A 27,960-nucleotide genomic window follows, 5' to 3' on the forward strand; every position below is an offset into this window, starting at 1 on the left:
GATCGCTTACCACCTTGAATGGTCGGCCATATAATTACGGGCGATACTTTGAAATGGCCAAGATGATCGCAAGGCACTCCTCGGTGGTCGAGTTATTGGCTTCGGCTTTCGAGAGGGACCTGCTAGCGTGGGCGATTACTTGCTCCTGTCCAGCATTCTTCTGAATGAGAATGGCGCCTAAGCCGAGACTGCTCGCGTCGGTATGTATCTCAGTCTCTGCGTTCTCATCAAAGTAGCCAAGCACAGGAGGGGACTGTAGACGGCGCTTAAGTTCCTCGAAGGCTTCCGCTTGTGGTGCTTCCCATTGAAATGGCACGTCTGCCTTTGTAAGCTGCGTCAAAGGTTGGGCGAGGCGCGAAAAGTTCTTGACGAATTGTCGGTAATATGCGCACAGTTCAAGGAATTGGCTTTCTTATCACCGGGGTGTGGAAACTGTGCGATCGCAGCTGTTTTCTGTAGGTCGGGACAAACTCCCTCCTTGCTTACGATATGACCAAGAAACATCCCTTCGTAGGCGAAGTGACACTTCTCTGCTTTTAACGTTAAACCTGAGGACTTGATTGCATCAAGTACTGTTCGAAGCCTTCTCAGATGGTCTTCAAAGTTTGACGAGAACACAACGACGTCGTCCAAATATACCAAACAAATCTGCCACTTCAAGCCCGCCAGGACAGTGTCCATTACCCATTGAAACATGGCTGGTGCGGAGCACAAGCCAAATGGCATTACAGTGAAAGCTCGTTAATTCACAACTCGTTATTTCGAAATTTTGGATAATTCGAAATAGTCATCGTGGTCCGGTCCGCAGTGCATAGAAGTCTATGCGCGTAACAGCTCGTTAATTCACTCAAAAATTGGCGCCGCCACCCATAATTCGAACTGCGCGCCGCCAAGCGGCGCTGCTAAAAACCATCGTTGGAAGCTTTCACGGCAGAACGATAGATGGCACAACCATCGGGGCGCCGCTAGGGTGCTGGAACAAGTACTAAACAGTCTTTCCTGCCACGACTCCTTCGAGGAACGACGTTTTAGTGTTATCGACCACGGTTTCGTGTTGCATTTCGTGAGCCCTCGTTTTGCACGCCGCTTGTTGTGAGCTTGTGTCCGCGAGATGTGTTCGCGTGGGAAATACTGTGCCAAGACGGTGAAGGAGAAAGTGGCTATTTTACGCAAGGTGGATGAACGGAAGGCCAGCAAAGTGGAAATCGCGAAAAAGCACGGGATTCCACCAAGCACGTTGTCGACGTACGTCCGAAATAGGAAGGCCATCGAGGATGCCTATGAAGCCGAAGATTTGGCCAGCAACAGAAAAAGGCTTCGGTTAGCCAAGTATCCGGAAATTGAGACCGCTGTGATCACGTGGGTGAAAGAAATGAGAAGCGCTGACATTCCACTGAGCGGCCCAATTATCATGGCGAAGGCGGCCGATTTCGCCCTGCGCTTGAATGTGGAAGATTTTGTCTCCTCCGAAGGATGGTTTCACCGCTTTAGAGACAGACATAATCTTGTCTTCCGGGTGTTGTTTGGAGAAGCCAAAGAAGTGGATGCAGAAACTTGTGCCACGTGGCGAAGCGGTGCTCTGCAGCAGTACTTAGAAAGCTACTCGGCACATGATATATTCAATGCTGATGAGACGGCTTTGTTTTATAAGCTCCAGCCCGACAGAACAGTAACACTTAAAGGGGACAGCTGCGCTGGCGGCAAGCGAAGCAAAGAGCGGATTACTGTTCTGGTCGCCGCTAATATGACCGGGACGGAGAAGGTCCCTCTTTTTGTTGTCGGCAAGGCACATAAGCCCAGATGTTTCAAGAACATTAGGACGCTGCCGACGGAATACTCCGCCAACAGCAAGGCGTGGATGACGGGCGAATTGTTTAAAAAATGGCTCTTGAAATTCGATCGGAGGATGGAGCTAGGGAAGCATCAAGTTCTCCTCATTGTGGATAACTGCTCGGCACACAAAGTCGACGCCGAGCTGAAAGCCACAAGGCTCGTCTTTTTGCCCGCCAACACGACTGCGGCCTTGCAGCCGATGGATCAGGGGGTGATCAGAAACATCAAATGTTTCTATAGGCGCCACATGATCGAGCGCATAACTTTGTGCACTGGAAACCAGAAGACCAGCACCATCACATTGCTCACAGCAATGCACATGTTGGTGCGTGCATGGGAGCAGGTCACGCCGTCCACAATTGCAAACTGCTTCCACCACTGTGGCTTTGCTGCCGGAAGTATGAAAGAAAGTGGCGACGACGGGAGTCCGGAGCCTCTGCCTGCGGCTGTGCGTGCTGTGCTGCAGGACGTCAGTTTTGATGATTACGTTGGAGTAGACAGCGATGCAGCAGTGTGCGGTGCCCTAAGTGATGATGACATTGTCGCTGAAATTGTTGGGGAGCAGTCTGTCCCAGAAGAGGCAGAAGACGAGGACGACGACGAGGAGCAAGAGCCCGTGCGTCCATCCGCGGCAGAAGTTATGGGAGCGCTGAATGTCGCGCGCCTTTTCTTCAGCTTTGAAGAGGGGGAAGAAGACTCCCTGCGTCGCATTCGCATGCTAGAAGACCGAGTGAGTACGGTAGCCCTCAGAGAGAAGAAGCAGAAGATGATAACAGACTTTTTTGCTAAATAAATGTTTTTCGTGCCCTCCGGGCATCAAACGCCTTCATTTTTGCTCACTTTCATTAGTTCGAATTTTGGTTAATTCGAACTGGCCTGGCGGCCCCGTGGAATTTGAATTAACGAGCTTTTACTGTACCTTGAATTCGAAGAGGCCGTCCAGTGTTATAAACGCCGTCTTCTCACGGTCTCTTTCGTCGACCTCAATTTGCCAGTACCTGCTCTTCAGGTCCATCGACGAGAAGTACTTATAGTGTTACAGAGCCTGTCCAGTGTGTCGTCAATGCGGGGAAGCGGGTAGACATCCTTTTTAATTATGCAATTCGAGCGGTGGTAAGTATGTGGAAGCGAAGTGTGCCATCTTTCTTCTTCACGAAAACAACTGGTGCCGCCCGGGGCTGTTGGATGGCTGGATCACATCATCACGCAGCATTTCCTCAACTTGATCGCGTATGGCCTGGCGTTCTCGCGCCGATACACAGTAGGGGCATTGGACATAGCGGTCGAGCATTTTCGTCAGTGATGATGCGATGCTTTGTCAACTCAGTTTGCAGCACTTTCGTCGCTGAAGAAAAGCACTCGCTGTAGTTTTCAAGAAGAGTGTGAATCCGATCTTGTCTGTCTCGGGGGAGTGCTGGGTTAATGTCGGAATCAGGCTGCTTGGGTCGGTTGGGTGCGTCGTCTTCAAATTGGTTGCGGATGTCGAAGACTTCTCGGGTATCCGCTAGCTCGTCAAGGAAAGCAATCGTCATGCCCTTGGTCAGGTGCCGGTGTTCGTCGGTGAAGTTCGTGATGGAGCACATGAGCTTTTGTCCATGACTGAAACGGACGATGCCTCATGCGATGCCAAGTCCTCTATCCAGTAACAACCGAGTGTTTCCTTCGACAACCCCTTCCGTGATTTCGACTTCTTTTGTAACCACAGGGACGGTGACGCTTTATCGGGTTGGTACGGTCAATTCTCCGTCGAGGACATTGAGAGTGACTTGATGCATCAAAGTTCTCGTGGCAGGAATGCCTTTGTTGGTCGAGAGCTTGATGAGTTTGGATCGAAGGTCGGTGATCGCTCGATGTTCGTTCAGAAAATCCATACCCAGAATCACGTCACGGGAACAGTGCTGTAGGATGACGAACCTGGTAGGGTAGTACAGGTACGTTCATTTACTGTAACCCTTGCGGTGCATCGCCCCGACGGCGTAATAAGGTTACCACCAGTGGTGTGGATTAGCGAGCCGTCCCATGTGGTAATCACTTTCTTGAGCTGGGCGGCGAAAGCTCCTCCACTGATGACAGAGTAGTCGGCTCCGGTGTCCACTAGGGCGGTAACTGTGTGTCCGTTGACAGCAACCTCAAGGTCGCTTGTTTGCGTCCTAGTATTGCACGTAGGCTTCGGTGTTCGATCTCTGCTTCGTGTCGTGCTGAGGTCGCGGCCGGGGCACACAGTCGTCATTTCACTAGGCGTCGGTGTTTAACGCATGGTCGTCGATTTCCTCGTCGTGCGTAGCGGCGGAGTATTAATTGATGCATCGTCACTCGGCGGCGGCGAATGAGGATCCTCATTAGTTTGCCGTTTAGCAACCTCACTTTCAAAGGTTGCTGCCTTTAGTTTCCCCTACGGGGGCTAGAGGACCGTTCTTGCACAGAACGGCGGCTCGGCGACGTAAATCTGGCATTGTACGGCGATGGGGAGCGTGACAGATGCCTTGGCGACGCGTGCTCTCCGCTGCGCAGGAAGTCGATATCCTGTGGCCGCTGGCCAGGACGTGGTCGTGGGGCGTCGACAGCGAAACCATGGAGGCCAATCAGACTGTATGGGCAGTGACAGAGGATGTGTCCTGCCTCACCACAATGAAAGCAGAGCGATCGGTTGTTAGACGTCCTCCAGGCGTCGCATTTCCTGGGGCTTGGAGATCGTTGGTAGACTTGGCGGACGGGGGCCAAGGGGCGGCTTTCGGGGGCAGGATGGTAGCGACGAGCACTTGGGAGGTCGCGTCGGCGTGCAGGACGACGTAATGCAGCAGCATAGTTCATGGCTGCTGCTTCTTGCTCTGGAGCAGTTGGAACCGTCACTTGAACACCCACTGCCTGCTTTACTTCTTCACGGGCGATGTCCTCGAGCGTCGCCACCGGGGCTGTTGGGATAGTGGCAGCAACCGGCAGAGTTCTCGCACGATCTCCCGGATGAGGCCCCGAAGGCTCTCTTCGCTCGCAGATGCGCTTCTATAGGGGTTTGCATAGACCGGCTGGAGTGGTCGTTCGTAGTGGCGCATCCGGGTGTCCATCGTCCTCTCGGTGGTTGATGCTTCACTTTCAAATTCCGCCACGGTTTTTGGTGGATTTCTGGCCAGCTCTGCAAAAAGACTCTTTAACGCCTCTCATTAAAAATTTCACTTTCTCACCTTCAGTCATGTTAGGGTCAGTGCAGCGAAACAGGAGCTTCATTTCCTTTACGTAGACCAGGACGGGCTCGTTTGGGAGTCAAAGTCTTGGTTGGAGGAGGGCCTGAGCTCTTTCCTTTCGGACAAAACTTGCAAAGGCCATCAAAAACTCTGCTTTGAATGTCTCCCAGTCTTTTAAAAAAGTCTCATGATTTTCGAACCAAACTGGGGCATGTCCTTGAAGAACAAAGTAGACTTGCCTGAGTTTCGCAGCGTCATTCCAGCTGCTGAATTCTGCCACATGGTCGAAAAGGTCCATCTAATCTGCTGCATCTTCACTGGGCAGTCCTTGGAAGATGGGGGGCTCCCGGGACTGCACGAAGACCGGTGCTGTTAACTGGGCCATTTCCAAAGTTGATGCCTTCCAGAGTCGAACGGGGTCAGGCAGCAGACTGTGTTCGGGTTGTAGGCCTTGGAGTCGGCGGCTGGCTCGGTGACCTGTAGGCTGGTGGTCCTCCAGGGCGACAGGAACAGGGCTGGGGTCTTCGCTTGGATCAAAGGCAGCACCTCCATCAGATGTCATGTAGTGGTGACAAGGCCGTCCGTACACACCAAAAGAAGACACTGACGTGATGGTACTGAAATTAACTCTTTACTGGGCAGGCTTGCGCCCGCAAAAGAACTAAGCAACTCGGCGGCGATAGCAGCAGACATGCTCGTCAATCGTCGGAACTAAGAATGCCCATCGCACTCGTCAACGCTCAATTTAAAGTCTGCTCAGAACAATCTAGATAATGTCGCAAACTGCTGCTAGCACAACCTGGAACATTGTACAAACATGCTCGAGTGATCGGAATCTTCGAGACAGATCTCGGCGCATCTTGCGCGACAACGAAACTGATAAAGGCGCTTCTCGTGACATCGAGCATTATAAACAAAAAATACAGAACTGATACGCGATCGAGACTCATGGTAATAAGGCCGCATGCCGACGGCTGCCAAAAAACAAATAGATTTGTAGGTTTCGCGGCAATATTGCTTAACTTCTGAACGTTCTTTAAAGGTTTGGTACATATACAGCATCTATTTATACTCTTTTGCAACCGTACTTGCTTATGACACAAGCAAACGACGTGGTAACTATGCAGCGCAGTGGAGCACAGTTAATGCACTCTCATTTCTTGCTGAAGGAAGGCCCCTTGCTTCCACACTGCTGCAAGGAAATTATGAGATAGGATATTCAGTTGCCTGTGCCCTGATGGGTATCTTGGACAGTTTCACCTTGGAGACAAAAAATTCATGGCTTGGGTTACTTTTTAGGGCATTGGAATAGTTGTCTAGTTATTAATATTCTTCCATTTCCTGAGAACAAAAAATACTGTCTGAGCAAGAATACTTTATGACTCTCGCAGACAGTTAGGACATCCCATCGAGTCTTCAGAAGAGCTTTCACCTCTATTTTGATAGTTCAGCTTGTAAATGTTGATATAGTTGTTTGCATATCCTTTTCCACTATTGCATACTGGAGCACAGAATGTGCTAGCTACATTGAGGGAAGAGCTTCTTGTTTCCCGCATGTGTAGCATTTGTGCAAAAGTTGGTTTAGGAACACTTCTCTACATTTATTGTCGTTTTCATTTTTTGCACTGATGCACTAGAGGAAAGTGTTTCAGTCTAGCTGTGACTTTCATATTTCTCATCAGTGCTTGCATAATTTCTTGTGGCCACAAGAGCTACTCTCAAGACAGTATAGCAGGAGCACAGTTAGCATGTTAAATGGCAAGTAGGCGGAGCATCGCATCTGCATATTTGAAATGAGGGAAAATTTGGGATATGCGATTTTGTTTAAGGGAAGCTGAATAAGCTAAATATTGTTTGTAGCAGTAGGATTCAACTTCATTAAAAGTGAAAAAAAAAAAGCTTAGTAAATCAGTGGGAAACGTTTATTGAGGGGAGAAAAGTCTTTTCTAGCAATTGGGCAGAGACCCTAGTCCGAGGCCCCTGTGGTCTTCACTGCCGAGCAGGCCCCCTTAACCAGTGGTCGCTAGTCGTCAAGGCTGGAACTGAGCAGCATGGCCTCCAATTGGGACTGTGTAAGGTTGGAGGGGGGGTAGCAGTGTGTTGTTTTCGGTTCACATGCATATTTAGGAAAATAGGATGACATAACTCAAGTTACTGACATTCTAGTGAAAATTAAGAAGAAATGGGCATGGGCAGGACATGTAGTGCGAAGAGAGGATAACCGGTGGTCGCTTAGGGTAACAAACTGGATTCCAAGGGAAGGAAAGCGTATCAGGGGGCGGCAGAAAGTTAGGTGGGTGGATGAGGTTAAGAAGTTCGCAGGGGTGAAGTGGATGCAGCTAGCACAGAACCGGGTTAATTGGAGAAATATGGGAGAGGCCTTCGCCCTGCAGTGGGTATAGTCAGGCTGATGATGATGAACTCTTAACAGTTACGAGGTGTATCTCATAATTAGTTAAAAGCTGTTTCAAGACTCACTTTGAACATTCTATTATGCTGTCAGGTTTGCTAGCATTCTGCTAAGGGCTTTCTTGGGCTACAGAAAAGTAAGGCTGTTCATTTCAGTGTGCATCCATGGAAAGTGGGTGCACACAGAAGTGAAAATAAGGAAGCTTGTTGTTTATAAAGTTTAAAGGGGATATGCTGAGCCTCCAGGCACAAAAAATAAGAGGAAAAATAAAAGTCTGAAAGGTTAGGCAGGCATAGTCAGTACACAAAAGTAAGAATTGCGTCAGAGGAAACACGTGACAGTAAGTGGTTGGATAAGCAAATTTTTTTATATGGTAGACAGATATCAGAGATTTTTTTTTTTTTTTATTTTCTTGGCAAAAAGAAATACAGCATAATTTAAAACTTAATGTGGTTGTTATGTCCTCCTGTCTTCCTATATATTTTCTTTTATGAACAGTGACAAAATGTCTTGCTTTGTAGGTTGAGAGTATTCTAAGGACCTTTTAATGTATTCTCATCTCTAGCTTAAGTTTACCTTTTGACCAAACTGAAGGACAAAGATTGTATTTTATATTCAAAAAAGAGACTAGTTGCTGCTCATATATCAGCATGTGTTCTTGAAGTGAAATATAAAAGTTATACAGTTATAAAGTTTGTGGGGTTTTAATAGGGGGGTAAATACGTTTTCCCCGCGCAATCATGGCTGACGGTCCAAACCGCCGACCCCACCCAGTGATCATGTGCGCTAGTGAGCACTGCAGACCGTGCTCTTGGGAACAAAAGAACAACACATGCTGGCAACAAACAGGTACTTATTGCTGCAATAACAACAACGCCAGCTAGCAATAAAACTCGCTAATGAATCTAATAGTGAATTCGAGTGGGAGAGCAGGTGCATTCGAGAGCACTTCGAAAGTGCTCTCAGACAAGTGGGCGCCCTCCAGTGGGAGAGCAGCAGTAGAATCACTGGCTTCCAATGGTCAGGGGTGGAAGTGCTGCTCCAATTGCTCTATTCTGCTCCAGACCACTTTCCCTGCTCCATCCTGCTCCAAAATGCAACATTACTCCAAAACTGCTCCAAACTGGCTATTTTGATGTTCTGCCATCTAATTTAGCAGAACATGGGAGCAATGTCATTGCACCAGTGGCAAAGATATAACGTATCTTGCACTGGGCTTAATACAAATGAAATTTTTGCAAGGGAAGGAAGCACAGAGCATTATAAATATTTGTAAGTAAATTTAGTAGGAGGAGGAGGAGGAAACAACTTTATTTAATGCATTATATTAAGCGTTGAAAATGTCCTGGGCCAGGGTCACCAAGGTCACTGATCTTGCAGCTGGTCAGAGGCTAACCAAGCCCGCCACGTTGGGGGAGGAGGGTGTGGAAAGTAAGGAGATTGGAGGGTGACAGGGCATGAAAGAACGTCGGAGCGGCTGCTTACTCAAATTTAGTATGAGCCGCTGACAATTGGCGATAAGTGCGGAAAAAAAACTTCGCTGTGCATGTGATGGAGCACCCCATCTCAGCTTTTTGAATCGCCGGTGGAGAGAAATGAGCTCAGCAAGCGAAGCAGGTAGCGCAAACTACTTTGAGCGGTTAAGAAGAAAACTTGTCCCAACTGCAAAAACTGCATGAGTTATTCAAATGGTTCTTCTGTGAAATCAAGCAGGTACTTCATCATCGAGCCTCTTTGTCAATGACAAACTGGCCAGGCCTACAGCAGACAAAACCATACTTGAAGCTTTATGGGTTGGTACTTGAGATGCAGAACTATCGATAGTACTATCGATGCTATCGATAGTTAAGTCACTATCGATGGTAAAAACTATCGATAGTACTATTGATAGTACTATCGATAGTAAATTCTATAGTCTATCGATGGCGCTATCGATAGTCCATCGATAGGTTATTTCGATAGCTTTATAGATAGTACTATCGGTATCAGCTGGTTCTGCAGTTAAATCATCTAGACAGCAGACAGTTCCAAACGAAGCTGCAGCAGGATGCCGAATTCTGCGGTTCCTCGAGAGACAAGAGTAGCCCTCAACCGCAATCTCCAAAGCATAGTGAATGGTTGTTGTGTCTGTAGGGAGTAGGAAAAGAAAATGCATGGGCCTGCTACTGGCTCTGTAGCTGAGCCACCTCCGCTGCCTCGTGCGGACAGAAGGGAAAATAGAGATGAAAGAAAAAGAAAAGCTTCAACGCAGAGCGAATGGTTCGCCAGTACCTTGAGTTACATTTACGGGAAAGGACGAGCAACCCTTTAGAATTCTGAAGGTCTTGCCAGTGCTTCACAACGCCGCTTTCTGAAGTGGCCTGGAGGTGCTTGTGCGTTCCAGCAACGTCAGTACCAGCAGAACGCATATTCTCAGCGACTGAACAGATAATTTCAGAAAGGAGGAGCAGGCTGAAGGCCAGGAAAGTTGACATGCTTATGTTCCTTCGCTAGAATGCTTGGCTGACAAACGACAACTGTTGAACTGTTCATTCATATCGGAGAGGAAGCTGTAACAAGTGTGCGGAACTATGCTGCTTCAAATTTATATTTGCATTTTGTGATTTAAGAATAAAAAATCAAGCACCGAATCTGTTGGTTGGGTTTAACAGGTTACGTTTGAGTATGAATTTATTGATGGACATAATCCGGCACTTTGACTGCGGAGTTAAATTATTTATTTCATTCACCTAAACTTGATCATAAATTACTTGAAATGAGTACTGCTGATAGTAGGTTATAGCATATGTCTTGGCAATATCGCTGGCCAAAAACTGCATAATTATTGACAGCACTATCGATAGCGTGCAGTCTATAGTACTATCGACTGCACTATCGATTGCACTATTGATTGCGCTATTGATAGTTTATCAGTTTTTACACTATCGATAGTTTCAAAAAACTATCGATATTATCAATAGTCAATTTACCGATAGTTCTGCATCACTAGTTGGTACGCCAAAGTTGTGAATGACTAGGCAGCTTCTCAAGATTGTTAGAAAGGCATGTGGAATTTATCGCCGAAATATTAAAAATGAGCGCCAGCATTGCTCAAGCAAAGAATGATGAACTATTGGCAGGAGGCAGTGAAGTAAAAAAGCTGTAGAATGGAAAGGCTACCTCTCAAAGCCATCTCTTTATATCCCAAAGCTGCTCCAAAATGCCCGAGCCTGCTTTCACCCCTGTAGACCTCCACCATATTTACAAATGGACAAGACGATTGAGGTTGTGCTGCAGTCGTCTGCAATCCCACAGTAGGCAAAAAGGAAGGGAGCGGCACTGGCGCCAAGCTTGGCGAGACGCGTTATTGTAGTCTGCAGGCGCCTTTTTTGCAGACAAAATATCCATGTGCTCAGGAATTTATTAGCCGAGGCATAGGATCAAAAGGGATCATATAACCCCATATCTGGGGGCTTTGAGGTGTATACTAAATAAGGAAAATAAAGTAGATATGCATAAGATAGGGAGCAGAAATGTCATGCCCATTAATCTGAACTCCAAATTAGTATCGCTGCTAGAGCGCATCGCAGTGGTAGACTCAACATTTGAATCTATCAAGTCAAAATAGGTAAACGCATTAGGTGAGACTAGATGTTCAGTTATAAGGCGCACCAGCAAGCGTTACATTTTCTGCTAAACTTTTCCAAGTTTTTGCTAAGGTTGGCCTGTGTTATATAGACTTTACATGCTTTGCCATCTGTCCTGTCAGAGATGAGTGGGAGGTTGGAAAGGCATTGAACTTGCATAAAAAGGAATCAGATGGGAGATTTGGTATTTCAGAAAAAGAAAACTGCAATTATCAAGGGTGTTTGACCTTATAAACGTGCTCCAAAACATAATTCAAATGCTCCAAAACTTTTGTTTCGTTGCTCCAAAGCTGCTCCAAAATGGCTTTACTACTGCTCCCAAAGCTGCTTCAAAATGCTCCTGCTTCCACCCCTGAATGGTAGAGGAGGAGGACTTTTCCTCCGCTGAGAGCAGCCGAGTGCACTCCCGGCTGCTCTCTCGTTTAAAGAGAGTCTAGATGAAGTCGCATGGCATGAAGCGTCATTTCTGCGCCTTTTTTTTTTCCTTGACGCTCAAAATGGCGGCTGCAAAGCGTCGGTGCTCGGCAAGCTCTTCGGAATCAAACGAATTTGCGTCAGGAGCGGAAAGCATTGCTCAGGTGCTGTATGCATGTTTGAAGTCGTTGCTGGCATCAAAAGGGCCAAAGGAAGCAAATCGCCACGCTATGAAAACAAAGGTATACAAAACAAGCAGTCCTTCACGGAGCATTGGCCTCACCTCGGGTTGCAACTGCCGCCACTGCGGGCTGGCAGAAAATGCTGGGAAGAGAAGTGCGGTCAAGTGGTCGTGGCACACTGCTCTTGACATGCAGAGCGTTCCCGTGGAAGGACAGTTTCACCCTCGCTCGACATGCTCCTTTGCTGCTCTGCAATGCTCGGCGTCTCTGCTCTCGTCCCCCCAACCGAATGTACCATAAGTCGTCCATCTCACAGCAAGGTTATGGGTGAACGTTCATCCACGCTAGGTCAGGGAATAAACTCTGAAGCTGAACAGGACGAACAAACAGGAACAGTCCCCCTAGGCTTTGCCTTGCCGATGACTGCGGAGTGCCTCAAGGATGCGTCCGCTCGCGTCCAGTTCGTCCTTGGTGCTCTTGCTGCCGCGACGCTGGTGCCATCTCTCGATAGTTGGCGTTAACTATACACGCTGGCATCATCTTATGATAGCTGGGGTAACTACCACGGAGGCAGACTTCAAATGGAACGATGGGAGACCGTTCCCCACAAGTTAAACCGGTTTACAACAAAATTGTAAAAAGCCTGCAATTTTTCTTTTCGTACATTACATTATATGCAGTTGTCTCATAAAATCTAAAAGAATGGTGCGGAATACAAACTAAAATTAATTTACCGTAGGGAAGACTACTTTGAAATTATTTACAGTAAATCCCGGTTACTTGAAGTTATAGAGGTGGTGAAACATTTCATGGTCGTGCTTAGTGTATGGGGGACTGCGGTAGCAGCTTCCATCTGCACTGCTGCTTGCATAAAACGACTTTGGGGCAGTGGGGAGGAGTAGGAGTTGGCTCGAAGCACCAAGGCCAGGCTAGGGCAGGCCGCACGCGGTCGTGCCGTAACCATTGACTCTTTGCCTTGTGTCACCGGTGCTTTCCACTACCAATATGTGAAAGCTATCTGCATCGGAATCTTACGAACATCTGCATGACTCTAATGGGCGCTCACTGCATGCCCCGTGTCGTTTCCCTTTTTCTTTTCATTGTTATTTTTTGCTGCTTTCGGCAACGTCTCGGTGCGTATTAGGCGTGCGGTGTGGAGGGGGAGTAATATGGCTTGAGGCGGGCGACATGTACGATTTCGGAAGTGGGTGTAGTAGTCGGTGATTTTGGGTGGAGCGGTGCAATCTCATAGGTCACGTCGGTCACTGGGCGTAGTACACGGTAAGGACCTGTGTAGTGGGGCAGAAGTTTTTGACACAACCCCACACGACGGCACGGAAGCCAGAGCAACACCAGAGATCCGGGAGGATAGTGCACATCGCGGTGGTGAGCGTTGTAGCGGCGTTTTTGAGCTTCTTGAGAGATGGTGAGATTGTGACAAGCAATCTGGCGAGCAGCGTCGGCTCGGGCGATGGTATCGCGGGCATAGGTTGTGACGGGGGCCAGCGGCGGGAAGCAAAGTGTCAAAGGGCAGTAAAGGGTTTCTTCCAAAGAGAAGATAGAATGGAGAGTACCCAGCAGTGTCATGACGCGAAGAGTTATATGCAAAGGTGACAAATGGCAGACTAATATCCCAGTCACGATGACTGTCGGATACGTACATTGCGAGCATGTCGGTGAGCGTGCGGTTAATACGCTCTGTAAGACCGTTCGTCTGAGGGTGATACGCAGTGGTGAACTTGTGCCGAACGGAGCAAGAACGAAGTATTTCCTCAACAACTCGGGAAAGGAAACAGCGGCCACGCTCGGTAAGTAGTTGACGGGGAGCACCATGGTGAAGTATGACGTCGTACAAAAGGAAGTCAGCAACGTCTGTGGCGCAGCTGGTTGGAATGGCGCGAGTGATCACGTATCACGTGATCTTCCAAAGAGAAGATAGAATGGAGAGTACCCAGCACCTCCACCAAGATGTTACGGGGATGTACTTAGTGTAACGGCACTGCGATGGGCTGAACTCGACGCTAAGACTTCAGTAGCCGTGCAGTATTTACTCTGTCAGCATCGTCCTCTTTCTCAACGCTTCGTCATGCCCGCGTTCCTCGGTCGTCGTCTTTGTCAATGAGCACATCACTTTGGTCCCGCATTTCCCGGTAACGATATGGTTCAATATTTGACTTGCTGGAAGTCTCTTGATCACAAAAATTTGATGTTAATTTTGCATTACCACATGTGGGACATTTTTTTTGCAAGCACGGCCACTACACCCTCTTTCGAAACACATGCACATTAGTTCTCAAAAAGTTCAACAGAAATCAGAACATTGCCAGAGCGAGAAAATTTAAACCGGTTCTACAAGTGCAGTGCCTAGACTAACCATTGCGTGGCACTAGGTGCACGAGAAACGATTCCAACATGTTGAAATGAGTGATTTAAAGCGTCGATCACGGGTGATCGATTTGAATAGGCATGGTAACGAAGGAGGTAATATATTGCTGTGTTCCTTTGGTGGTAAGGTAAGTGATTGATTTACCTGTCATTAGGGGTTCTGGTGCTCTGTTGAAAAGGAGTACAGAAATATGCAAATCTAAAAAAAAAAAACTTATCACCAGCTTTCCTTTTGCTTTGTGAATAGTGGGAACATACTTTTTGCATGTTACAAGGGCATTCAGTGCCTCCTCACTTTGCTCCTGGAAACTAGCAAACTACCTTCACCTTTGATCACCCCCATCTAGCTATACTCCTCAGTATTATTGTCAGTAGCAGCTGTAATCATCAGCTCGCAACATTCCTATGTTGTCTGGCTTTGTCTTGCACACAGTTCTCGCAGTCAAAAATTTTGCTGATGGCCATGCTGGCATCGGAGTTTGCATAGCAACCAGACCTGAGTCCTGGTTGGAGTTTGTCAATGCTAAAAAGCTATGCAAGGTTCAAGAAATATGCTTTGGCACTCTTATTGAAGACAAAGAACCACAAAATTTTCTTTCCATTAGTAAAGTCTGGGAATACGTGACAGCTTTGTCTGTCTCATAATTTTATCATCCTATAGGCTCCATGATCGAAGAAAAAAGAAAATTGAAGACCCACCAAGTGTGGTCCCCTATTCTTTATCTGTTGAAAGTTTGGTTCTGCTTTTTTTTTTTTTTTTTTATTGTTATGCACCAATTTGCTGTATAATCACTGAATGTCATGAGTAATAATGCTGGCTAATCACATTGTGTTTTTTTTTTTATTAGTGTTTTGCGAGCTCAGCGAAGTATGGCAGAGGTTCATGCATTTTTGAACCATTGTTCTGAGATTTTTTTTTTTTTTTTTCAAATTTTTTTCTGTTGCATTGAAATTTTCTATAAAATGTGGTTTGTGGTCAAGTCCATATTAGGAAATTGATTTGGTAAAATTATTACTCGTTGGCATCTCATCAGGAGTCACAATTTGGGGGGGAAAATTTGTAAAATCAAGTTTGAAAGGTGGAAGTTCAGTCTATTATCAGAACTGTTTTCATTTGCACACAGTCGTTTCGTGCTGTAGCCTTTGTTTTTGGACTCTGACATATTCTTCCTGCAGTAATGGCTAGTTCTCATGTCTAATGTGGAGAGCAAAATTTGAAGGAGTTAAGTTTTGAAATATTTCATTCATTTTTGTTTTTTCAAAGTTTGCTGCAGAATAAAGCTTAAACTTAGATGTGTAGCGCATAATGGCACTTGCATATTCGTTGAGTTAGCTTTCCTTTGTGCGTGACAGTGGTATTGAGGCACATCAGTTCATGTGCACGAGGACAGTATATTGTCACGTGGTGGTGACCAGGTCGATGACACAAATGAAGAGTCTGTGATTGCACTGAAGAAACTCTTTATTGGGCTGACTTGCGCCCGCAAAAGAACTAAGCAACTCGGCTGTGGCGATAGCAACAAATGTGCTCGTCGATCGTCAAACAAAGAATGCCTGTCACACTCGTCAATGCTCAATTTAAAGGCTGCATAGAACAATCTAGATAACGTTTCAAACTGCTACTAGCGCAATCTGGAACATTGTAGAAACATACGCAAATGATCGGAATCTTTGAGACAGATCTCAGCGCATCGTTAGCGACGAAGAAAATGATAATGCGTCATATCACGACAACGAGCATGAACACTGGATACAGAATTGATAGGCGCGCCAGAATCACAGCGATAAGGCCGCATGCCGGCGGCTGTTAAAAATTAACAAATACAGTTTTGAAGGTTTTGCAGCATTACTCCCCCCTTAAAAAACATTGCCTCGATGTTCCAAAATATACAAAGTAACTTAAATAGAAGCATTACAAAGTTTAAACACCACGGATTCTTTAACGCGCATAATAAGGCTTCAAACGAACAACGTGTACGATTTCTGGGCGCGCGCGTCGCCGTTGTGATGCTGTCGTACCGTCGGGAATGACTTCATAGTCCAGTTGTTCGATGCGGCGAAAGATTTTGTATGACCCAAAGTATCGAAGCAGCTTTTCACTGAGTCCATGGCGGCGAATTGGAGTCCAAACCCACACTTAGTCTCCTGGATTGTACTCTGCGTGCCGTCATCATAAGTTGTATCGTCGCCTGTCGGTGGGCTGTTGGTCTTTAATACGCAGCCGTGTGAGTCGTCGGGCTTCCTCTGCACGCTGCAGGTAGGCGGCGACGTCAAGGTTGTCCTCGTTGGTTACGTGAGGCAGCATTGCATCGAGCGTCGTCGTGGGCTTCCTGCCATACACAAGCTTGAACGGGGTCGCTCTGGTCTTCTCCTGGACTGCCGTGTTATACGCGAAGATCACGTATGGCAAAATGGCGCTCCATTTCTTGTGTTCAGCGTCGACGTACATAGCGATCATGTCCGCAATCATTTTGTTCAGGCGCTCCGTATGGCCATTGGTCTGGGGATGGTACGCAGTTGTTCGTCGATGGCTTGTATGACTGTATTCCAGGATGGCTTGCGTCAACTCTGCAGTAAACACCTTTCCCTTGTCCGTGATGAGCACTTCTGGGGCGCCGTGCCGCAAGAGAATTTGTTCGACAAAAAATTTGGCAACTTCTGCTGCGGTACCATTAGGCAGTGCTTTTGCTTCGGCGTAACGGGTAAGGTAGTCAGTGGCCACGATGATCCACTTGTTATGCATAGACGAAGCTGGAAAGGGGCCGAGCAGATCCATCCCAATTTGTTGAAAGGGCAAGCCTGGAGGCGGAATCGGATTTAGTAGTCCTGCTGGTCTGATAGGCGACGTCTTGCGTCGTTGGCACTCGCGACATGTCTTCACGTAGTGGGCAACTTCGGCAGGCAGTCGCGGCCAGTAGTACTTCTGGATTCGACGCAACATGCGTGCAAATCCGAGATGGCCTGCTGTGGGCTCATCATGCAACGCCTGCAGAATTTCCTGCCGGAGGTTTTTAGGCACCACAAGAAGTTGCACGGTCCTGTTTGGTGCGAAATTCTTCTTCACGAAGAGGCTATTGCTTAACACAAACGATGATAAATGTTGCCTGAACACACCAGGAGGGGAAGCGGTCTTTCTAAGTAATCGGCTAGCGCTTTCAGCTCAGGGTCTGATCGCTGTTGTTCTGCGAAACTGCTGGCGCTTACCGGTCCCAAAAAGGCGTCGTCGTCATCGTCCTTCAGGGGAGCGTCGACGGGAGCGCGTAATAAGCAGTCTGTGTCGGAATGCTTCCGGCCAGACTTATAGACTACAGTCGAGTCTAATTCCTGAAGCCGTAGGCTCCATTTGGCAAGGCGGCCAGAGGGATTTTTCAAATTAGCCAGCCAGCAGAGCGCGTGATGGTAGTTTACCACCTTGAAAGGTCAGCCGTATAGGTATGAAGGAAACTTAGAAGTGGCCCAGATGATCGCAAAGCACTCCTTCTCGGTCGTCGAGTAATTGACTTCGGCTTTTGTGAGGGACCTGCTAGCGTAGGCGATTACTTTCTCCTGTCCGGTACTCTTCTGGACTAGGATGGCTCCTAGGCCCACACTGCTCGCATCGGTGTGAATTTTGGTCTCGGCGTTTCCATAAGTGGCCAAATACAGGAGGGCACTGCAGGTGGCGCTTAAGTTCATCAAAGGCTTCTCATTGAGGCGCTTTCCATTTAAAAGGTATGTCAGCCTTTGTAAGGTTCGGCGATGCGCGAAAAGTTTCTGACAAATCGTCGATAATAAGCGCACAACCCAAGGAATCTGCGCACAGCTTTCTTGTCGACAGGCAGTGGGAATTGTGTGATTGCAGCTGTTTTCTCCGGGTCTGGGCGTCTTTGAGGTCTGCTAATTCGTCAAGAAAAGCGATCGTCGTGCCCTTGTTGAGGTGCCGGTATTCTTCGATGAAGTTTGTTACCAGCACCTGAGCTTGTCCTCTCCGGAATTTCGTGATGCCTCTTGCAATGCCGACACCTCATTCCAAGAGCAATTGGATATTTCCTTCGACGATGCCTTTAGCGGTTTCGATGTCTGTGCTACCTACGCTGACTGCGACGCTTGATCGGGGATTCTCGGTCAATTCTACGTCGAAGTCGTCGTAGCAGGTATGGCTTTGTCTGCAGAGAGCTTGATGGGAGCTTGGATCGGAGGTCAATTATAGCCCTATGTTCATTTAGGAAGTCCATGCCTAAAATCACGTCTCGGGAGCACTGCTGCAAGACCACAAAGCTGGTGGGTAAGTACGCCCATTTACGGTTATTCTTGCAGTGCATCGTCCCGATGGAGTAATCAGGTTGCCACCTGCGGTGCGAATCAACGGGCCATCCCAAGCGGTGGCAACTTTCCTGAGCTGAGAGGCTAACGGTCCACTGGTGACTGAATAGTCAACTCTGGTGTCTACTAGGGCAGTGACTCTGCGACCATCGACATCAACTTCAAGGTCGCTTATTCGCGTCCTTGCATTGCACATGGGCCTTGGTGTCCGATCTAGGCTTCGTCGTTTCTTCAGATCATGGCCAGGGCATACCACTGTTATTTCGCTGGGCGGCGCCGTCGGCTTGCACTCTGGTGGCATCGATGTCGTCGTGTGGAGCGGAAATGAAATGGCTGCGTCATCGTTAGTGGTCGTCTGCGGCGGAGGGTCGTCTTTTCGCCGTTGAGCAACCTCACCTCCAAAGGTTGCTCTGTTTAGTTTCCCCTGCGCGGGCTTGGGGACCTTCCGCGCACTCTCATTGTAGTTACGGCTTGGTGACGCAAAGCGGGCCCTGTACGGCGATGGAGACCTGAACCGACGGCTTGATGGCGCAATCTCACCGCTACGCAGATAATTGGCAATTTCTTGTGGTCGTTCACCTGGTCGTGGTCGTGGAGCGTCGGCTGCAAATTAGCAGACCAATTCGTCGGTACGGGCAGTGGCGCAGAATGTGGCCGGCCTCATCGCAGTGGAAGCATAATGGCCAGTTGCTTGCTGTCCTCCAGGCGTCACACTTCCTGAGGCTTGGGGGTCGTTGGTAGGCTTGGCGGGCGGGGGCCAAGGGGCAGCTTTCAGAAACAGGACGGTAGCGGCGAGGGCTTGGAAAGTCATCATGTCGGGGTGCAAGGCGACATAATGCAGCAGCGTAGTTCATCGCTGTTGCCTCTTGTGCTGGAACAGTCGCAGCCGTCGCTTGAGGAACGCCCTTCACGGACGATGTCCGCGAGCGTCGCCACCTGGGATTGTTGTGATGATGGCAGCAATTGGCGGAGCTCCTCTTGCACGATCTCCCGGATGAGGTCCCAAAGGTTTTCTCCACTTGCAGATGCGCTGGGGAAGTGGCTTGAGTAGTCCAGCTGAAGTGGTCGCTCGTAGCGGCGCATCCGGGTGTCCAACGTCATCTCGATGGTCGATGCTTCCCTTTCGAATTCGTCCGCAGTTTTCGGCGGGTTCCAAACAAGTCCTGCAAAAAGCGACTCTTTAACGCCTCGCATTAAAAAGTTAACTCTCTCTCAGCTTCGGTCATGTTAGGGTCGGCGCGGCTTAAGAGGCGCTTCATCTCCTCAACGTACTCCAGGACAGGCTCGTTAGGGAGTTGAAATCTTGACAGAAGGAGGGCCTGGGCTCTTTCCTTTTGGACGATGCTTGAAAAGGCAGTGAAAAACGCTTCCTTGAAAATCTCCCAATCCTTCATAGCTGCCTCATGATTTTCGAACGAAACTCGGGCATGTCCTTAAAGAACAAAGTAGACTCTGGGCTGCACGAAGACGACTGGTGCTGTTGACTGGGCCATTTCCAAAGTTGGTGCCTTCCGGAGTCGAACGGGGTCAGGCAGCAGACCGTGTTCGGGTTGTAGGCCTTGGAGTCGGCGGCTGGCTCGGTGACCTGTAGGCTGGTCTTCAAGGGCGACAGGAACACGGCTGAGGTCTTCGCTTGACGGATCAGGGGCAGCACCTCCACCAGATGTCACGTGGTGGGGACCAGGTCGATGACACAAATGAAGAGTCGGTGATTGCACTGAAGAAACTCTTTATTGGGCTGACTTGCGCCCGCAAAAGAATTAAGCAACTCGGTGGTGGCGATAGCAACAAACGTGCTCGTCGAACAAAGAATGTCCGTCACACTCGTCAACGCTCAATTTAAAGGCTGCTCAGAACAATCTAGATAACGTCGCAAACTGCTACAAGCACAACCTGGTACATTGTAGAAACATACGCAAATGATCGGAATATTCAAGAGAGATCTCGGTGCATCGTTCGTGACAAAGGAAATGATAACGCGTCATATCGCGACAAGCATGAACAAACACGGGATACAGAATTGATACGCGCGCCAGAATCGCAGCGATAAGGCCACATGCCGGCGGCTGTTAAAAAACTACAAATACAGTTTTGAAGGTTTTGCGGCAATATGATGTGAAGTGGATGTGGTGAGCGAAAAATGGTTGACATTGCAAACCTACACAAATTGCTTTTGGGTTGAGGGCCATGCTGTAGCTTTGAGTGCTTGCCTTTTGCCCAGAGCACAGCCTAATGGTCAGTGTTGTCTGTTTGCAGCGCATCAGCACAGCCAGTGGAGATGGCAAGCACTACTGCTATCCACACTTCACCTGTGCCGTGGACACGGAGAACATCCGCCGCGTATTCAACGACTGCCGAGACATCATCCAAAGGATGCACCTTCGCCAGTACGAGCTCTTGTGATGTGCGCTTGGCCCCCCTTCTGTTTTTCTCCTCTAGTCTTTTCTTTCTCTCCTCCTCGTACAGAACAGTCAAAGCCCGGCCCTCCATTTTACTGTGTTGCGTGCATGCAAGTGACTGAGTGAGTGAGTGAAAGTGCTTAAAGAAAGTTCTGGTGCAGCCGTTACCTTCTCTTTCTCTGTTTTTTGTGCGCTGTTATGTTATAGCCCCACAACCTCAGCCGGACGCTGCTGCGCTCCCAACCCCCACCCACCCCCTTCCTGGTTTGGCACTTGGGCGTGTCTGGCGTGTCTGGCGTGCACTGCCACACACCACGTTAGTCTTGGCGCCAGCTGGAAAGCGTTTAACCCCCCTCCCCCCCCCCCCCTGGGTTCTGTGGAGTGTCTTAATCACTGCCTGTGTTTGGCATATCGCCGGCCCTACTGGGAGCAGGGGCTGTGCATGGAGACTCCTTGAGGGACGTGTTTTCTTGGCCAAATTGCTTACCCACTAACAGTCTGGTGTTGTTCCCTCTTGTGCTGGGAATTGCTCTTTGTTGCACTCTGTGGTGAAATACTGTTTGCTGCCAAACTGTTTTGAGCTTTGTTTATTTTTACTTTTTGAAAACCTGCTTTGAGTTTTGAAGAAAAAAAAAATCTGGTTGGGCATTGCAATGTTTGAGGATAGAATAGAAGGGGCAAACTTCTTCCTGTCTGTTTTGTTTTTGTGTGTTTTTGTTGTAAGTAGGCATCTTCAGCATGATGGTTGTGTGTTTTCGCGATTTTTAGTGCTATTTTTAAATTATTGAGGTGTTTTTAGACTTGTCAGTGGTGGTTAGAAGCAAAGAGCTGTGCAGTTGGCCTGATGGAGGGCAAAGGAAGGAGCACATAATTGAGTGGCCAAACACAAACTGAAGAGCTCCCAGGAGTGAATCCTCCCCATGTGGGCATTACTGTACATTGTCGTTTGCAGTTGCACCATTGCTAGTGGTTTATGTGTTCTCTCTGGACGATGTTTCTCTCAGACTTCTTTCTCACCACATTTCAGTTTGGGCATTTGGCAGCTTTTGCTCACAAGCATTACAGTGCCTTGCTTTTTATTGTTTGAAAGGCCTCATTTTGTTTTTGGACAATTGCTTTAGCCCATACTCTTTTTTTTTTTTTCTGTTGTTGACGGTGTGTGTACACATCTTTGTTTTTGCCACCTTCTCCTTTCACATGGAAGGAAGCCTTGCCTAAGCCGTGTCGGGTGTGTAGGCTGCCCCTGTTTTAGCTGGAAGATGGCAATTTGTGACAACTCTCAAGTATTATGTCCCTGGGTGTTGAGTCTTTGCAAAGCATCGAGTTATTGTCGCAAGGGGCAGTGCCAGCAAAGGAGTGGGGCTGCGGAGCGTGGAACTCTGGGTGGCCCTGTGCACACACCTGCCTGGACGCAATACTGTGCCTACTACTCTGGGGTAGCACTGGTGGCATTGCGCGTCTTGTCTGCACCTGGTCCCAAGAGCGCCTCTCTGTCAAGGGACCCTGCGCTGTGCAACTGGGTTTTCGTGCTTGCTTGGTTCGCTGTGGCGAGAAGGCAGTGAAGCCCCCCCCCCCCCCTTCACCTCTTTTCTTCTTTCCGTGCAGGAGTCTAACTTGCCTGGAGCATTTTTGGTGCACTGCAACCAGAGCGCTATGCTAAGTTTTCGTTTGAGAGAAAATGTTAGATTAGTGTGTATAGGTTTAGTCTTGAAGAGCTTAGCTAATATCTGAAGGTTTGTTAGCACTTTCTTAAGGTATTGTTTTCCGGTTCACATACAATGCTGGGACATGATTTTAGGCATTCATGAGTTGAGTTTGAGCAATGTGGCCAGACCTGCAGCTACAACCTCCTCCCTCCCTCCAGTCTCTTATCCCGTGAGGACTAAGCCCATATAGCAGTTGTTGAACCAACCACACAGATGTGAAACTTTCCAGCAGGCCATTCTTATATGCCATTCTACACTGCTGGCCACCGTGCTGCACCTTTTTCAAAACTGCTTCCATTTTGCTCATATGTAGTGCTTCCATTTGCTTCTCTGGCCATAGAATCAACTGCTTCGTTAGGCTTTTTTTATGTGGTTAATGCTTCTTCCTCCACGCCAGTGATCAGTGTGCATTTCTGCAACTGTGTATATACCACAATAATGCCATGGTGACTCGCAGTACCAGCAAGTGGAGTGGGGGCCCTATAGCATGGTGTCCCAGGTGGGCTTCAGAAAGTAAAGGCTTCTGGCCACGCAGTTGACAGCGAAACCCAAGCCAGCATGTTTCCATTTCTTTCTTGTTAACTTCCATGAGATATTTGTTGGCCGAAGGAAATTGAAGCTCTGTCATCACCAGTTGGAAGACTCCCAGCTGACAAACTGCCCCCTACCCCCTCACCTTTTTGTTTCCTGTGTGCAGTATGGCTTGTCACTCATCACTAACGGTGAAGTGAAATGCAAACTGATGATACAAGAATTTGCTGCTGAAGAGGCTACTGTAATTGGGGTTTTCATTAATACTAGCGCGCTACACAAGGTTGCATGTCTTCCTGTGTGGGGTGAGAATTTCCCCCTTTTTCATTTTTCTTCAGCGTCTCCAGGGTGCCCTTGCCGCAGTACACGCATCCAGACCTAGGCAAAATCATTGTCCGTCCCTGGACTTGCTGGGCATGGTGTGCAATTTCTAAAATTTTAAATTCCCCCCTCCTCCCACATTTTTTTTTTCAACTAGGACATACGTGCGCATGTGAACGTGTGTGTGCAAGGGAGGGCGGGGGAGGCGCTGAATAGGATGGCGCTCTGTGGTTTATTTGCATTGTGTCTCAACTCGTATCTTCCTTTCATCTGCGTTTTGTTTCTGTATGGCATTTTTCTCCACTCCGTATCTTGTACAGATCCAGGTGACTTTTAGAAGAAAAAAAAATGCAGGGGAAAAACAAAAAAAGACACAAAAACAGGTGGTGTTTCCGTACCCAAGTAGGCTCAACTGTTGGATTTTTTTCTTTTGTATTCTAAGAAAGAAAGACATTGTGTTTGTTGTGTAACTTTTGCGCACTTGTCTGTTTTTACTTGATGATAAACCTGAACACGAAAGGTCTCACTGAGTGGCTGCCATAAGGTAGCGCCTCTAATGCTTTTGGTGCGATGCCTGGTGTGCCAGACCTTGGTGTTTGGCCCAGGCGTGGCTGTGCATGTTACCTCGGGACACCGAAGTGAACTCCAACAAGGTGATACAGTCAAAGACACCCTCTTATACCAGTACTGAAGTGTCAAGAAAATATAATCAATATTCACTATAACTAAGTTCTGCAAGAAGGAAATACAAATTTAAGTACAGGAAAGTAGCTTTCAGTGTAGATATCTGTGCAGGAAAAACAAGTGTCAGCCAGGTTTGACTGGTTCATGCCATATTTTGTGCGCATCGTTGTATAGGGTTCCCGTCTAATCGGGTGGTACAGCTGTGCCAATTGTGCCATTTTGATACATATGCAATTTTCTATGCCATGCTGTGCTAAAAGCATTAAATTGAGCGAAATTCTGCTCACTTGTACCGAAAAGCCTAGGCAAGCTCGACACATTCCCCCCCCCCCCCACACACACACATATTGTGGCCTCCAGGAGTGTCCAAACATTCTAAATGATTTGCAGTAGGGAATGCTATTCCTTTTGCACTACAGTTATTTCATGTATTTGATTAATGGATTCAGCATGTGCAATAATGCTAGTTAGGCAAGAAAGGGATGCTTTGACAGCATAGAGCAGGGGTGGCAGCACCAGCGGCTGAAATGTGTTGCATCACAGCACATCATGGCATTTAGCCATGGTGCAGTCGAGTTGTGATGAACGGCGAAGAAGGCAAAAGGAGTGCCATTGTTGCGATCATTTTCAACCATTGTACCAATGAGACACGTCATCTGCAGACCATATCTAGGGAACATTGTGGAACCGACAAAGCACGTACACTCCTGCACACACTTCGCGGGGACCGCTTTAATCCTACACAAGTTTTGTAAAATTTTGTCAGTTCGACCCTCGTTAGTTCAAAATAGGAGCACTGTCCACCCATGTGTAAGTCTGGCTTCGGACGCTCATTATTCCGGACATGGGCATGCTTGCACCATTTAATGAATTCAGATAGGTTGGGGGTTGCATCGAAGTATGACTCACGCGGCCAACTGTCACCGATACAGTCCTTTCTCGTCTGAATTTAATGAAACAGGTGCACAGGCACTTGTTTACATTATTCCAGGCATGATGGCAAGTGGAGTTCCCCACTTCCTAAGTACAGCTCAGTGGCATAGTTTGTTTTCTTAACTTCATGCTTTTTTAGCAATAAGGCGTTTTAACTGTTCCACAGCTGCGATCAGGTATGCACTTCGCCGCATCATGTCTTACTTTTATTTTGGGATAGTGTCGCATGTTGTACTGTGTATGCATGTTCCCCTCACTTGCATTCATGTGCTTCTTCCAGTACCGGTCCCATGCTGTTCACACTCCGTGCTGTGAAGTGTCTTCAATACGCAACAGGGCCATTTGTAAACACATACCAATTCTACTGTTTTTGCATTGCAAAAAAAGGTAGCAGAGACCTTTGCAGTTTTAATGAAGATTGACTGCATGCTTTCAAATTGCTCCAAAATGCTGATATTGCTGATACAGAATGATTACATATCTGCTACATAGCTGCTCTAAAACGCACATTTTCTGCCCTAAACCTGCTCCTGCTTCTCCAAAACAAACCTGCTTTGGTTGCCCCACCCCCGACTACTGCTATACCCGAAGGAAGGGTGTATCTTCGATACTATCTTTCGATACATTTTATGTATCGGTGTTAAGAATCGTGTGCCTAAAAGGAATGAAAGTATCAAAGTATCGATCGGTGAAATAATTTTCGCAGCTGCTGTGTCTACATTGAAGGACTCCCCAGGTCTCAACCAATCATAGGCAGTATTGATACATTTACCTTCACTATTATCTTTCAACACATTTTATGTATCAGTGTTAGGTATTGCGTGCTGAAAATGAAAGTATCTGTATCGAAAATGTATATTTATTGTATCGGTGCATTTTAATGATACTCCGTACAAAAAAAAAAAAATAGTTTGCAAGTATTGAACCATGAGACTTTGGGTTGACGGTGCCCACTCAAGCGGTAGTACAGGCCAGGAGGCAGCTCTGCTTGTAGAGTTCCCTCCTGCTCGGAGTTCCCTCGAAATGTCCCGTCCCCCTCAGCCTCACACATCTCTCCAGATTACCTTTCTTTCAACCTGAAGGAGCCAATGACAAAATGGGAAGTAGGTATGCGCTCACAAGGTTCTTTAATTGTAAGTGGCGAGTGCTTACCATGAAGCCGTTAAGACATAAACGAAAATGCAAGGAAGACGAACATACAGTAGGCACCACATGCACTGCTGTACCCCTAGCCGATCTCCCGCCCTTTGCCATCCACACCCCTGTTCGTCTCTGATGCATGCGGTTCTCATCAAGCAGCATGCTCGGTGTGCTGTCGAACGCAATAAACTATGCACGACCCTTCTCCAAACCCCTGGGCTCTGCATGTCGGCTCTGCTTGGTGGCAAGAACACGAGCTTCTAAGGCCTCACTCGGCCACATTGCACTCGGCTAACTACCGTTCTTGTAGTTTAAACGTTTGATTTAAACAAACTCATTCTTTGTAACTGCACAGGGAAGGGGCAATCACTAGTCTTTTCTGCAAAAACTCTTTCGACTAAAATTTTATGAGATGACATGAAAGCTATGTACCCTATTGCAGAAACCACCGTCCTCCAGAGTTTTCTAGTGCAAAACTGTTTTTTCACTGGGTTTTGCTGGGGATGCTGGCACTCTGCAAGATTCACTGGATCTGTGACTAGAAGATGCACTGTTTAAATGAGAAAAAAAAAAGCTGGGATTTTCCTTTTGATGCTGAGTGTGTCGCTGGTATCGCCCATGGTACTGGGTGAACCGCTATGTGCGCGCAGTGGCCACACTGGTCCCAATATAATTTTGGAAATAGTCGGAAGTCTGGAAACTGGGAGCTGAGACAGGGTGGAAATGAAAAATATTGTTCCAGTGCCTACCATTTTCTTTGACTCATTGCATATAACTGAATATAGCACCATGGTGCTTTCTTCTTTCGAGAGTTTAGATGAGTCATTCTTGGCGCAGCACCAAGCATCAAATAATCCACAGAGAAAGAATGTACAACCGAAAATTAAAATTCAGTATAGGCTACTATCACAATCTTCACAGTTAGTCTAAGTCGTAATGCGGTGATTTCCGCGAAAATATTTACTCCAGACTTAATCGGAGGCTCCAAACAAGGTCTATGCATTGGCAAGCGTAGAGCCCGCACCGATTAAGTAAAAACCACAGAGCAAAATAAAATTGAAGAGTTTCCTACCGAGCGACTGGCCCCCGCGAGAAACAAAAGAACATACAACGCTTGTAGTGTATTGTACATTACATGTTTCTCCGCTTTTGCACTATGTAGTTATGCTTCAGGTACGATCTAGCCGAGCCCTCGGTCATAGCAACACTTCCTGAAATGTTTACAACTAGGAGGAAGATAATGTTCTCGGTACTCTGTCTGCCAGTTGTGAAGCTTCGCCACACATTATTCCTTGAAGTTTTGCGCCAGAGCTTCATTTCAGTGAAATGTAGTCCACGGTAGGAGAGTATGACAAAACAGCCGGCGCTGCCAAAATTGTCGGTGCTGCTAAGCTCGACATCTTAAAATATTTCTCCCATGGCACTCAAAATTCTAAGACAAAAAGAATTGGATAGGACTGTAGTTAATCAGGTTTGGACCCGGGCGCACAAATCTGATAGTGGCAACGAGGCTGCTCACAACCTGGCTTGAGATCTCTACTGCCAAGCCAATCGGAATGAGCAGGCGGAGGAAGGCTACAACAAAGGAAATATCATAGGAGGCAGCGTCTGAAACTACCACCTCCAGACGAGACGATTGAAAACAGATGACGGCATGGAGGTGTCTGCAAGCAGATGTATCATTACTTGGTTGACGAGCGTCTTGTACCTAATATGTAGATAAAGTGTCCACAGCAACAGTGTAGTTGATTTATTCTAACTACAATACCGTAACTGCTACATGAATTGAAAGCTTATGTCGAGTATAATAGCAATAAAATTATTGTAGGTACAATAGTTACTTGGTTAATTGTGAATAAAAAACTTCGCGCTGCAATATCAAGTAATGTATCGTTAGATTCCTTGCGTCGACTAT

General features: G+C 47.4%; 1 protein-coding gene across 2 annotated transcripts in view; it reads left to right on the forward strand.

Annotated features, from left to right (window-relative positions):
• Window positions 1–23,811, forward strand: part of Galphas (G protein alpha s subunit) — a 128,858-nt gene extending 105,047 nt beyond the window's left edge. For both annotated transcript variants that reach the window (XM_084589916.1, XM_084589917.1), the window contains one exon: window positions 20,588–23,811. In XM_084589916.1, coding sequence (XP_084446042.1) covers window positions 20,588–20,734 — 147 coding nt within the window. In that variant the 3' untranslated portion in view covers window positions 20,735–23,811. The remainder of the gene's footprint in view (window positions 1–20,587) is intronic.
• Window positions 23,812–27,960: the final 4,149 nt, after the last annotated feature.

The sequence above is a fragment of the Amblyomma maculatum genome, chromosome 1, assembly GCF_055883805.1.
Source record: "Amblyomma maculatum isolate TAMU_Amacu chromosome 1, ASM5588380v1, whole genome shotgun sequence".
Taxonomy (NCBI): domain Eukaryota; kingdom Metazoa; phylum Arthropoda; class Arachnida; order Ixodida; family Ixodidae; genus Amblyomma; species Amblyomma maculatum.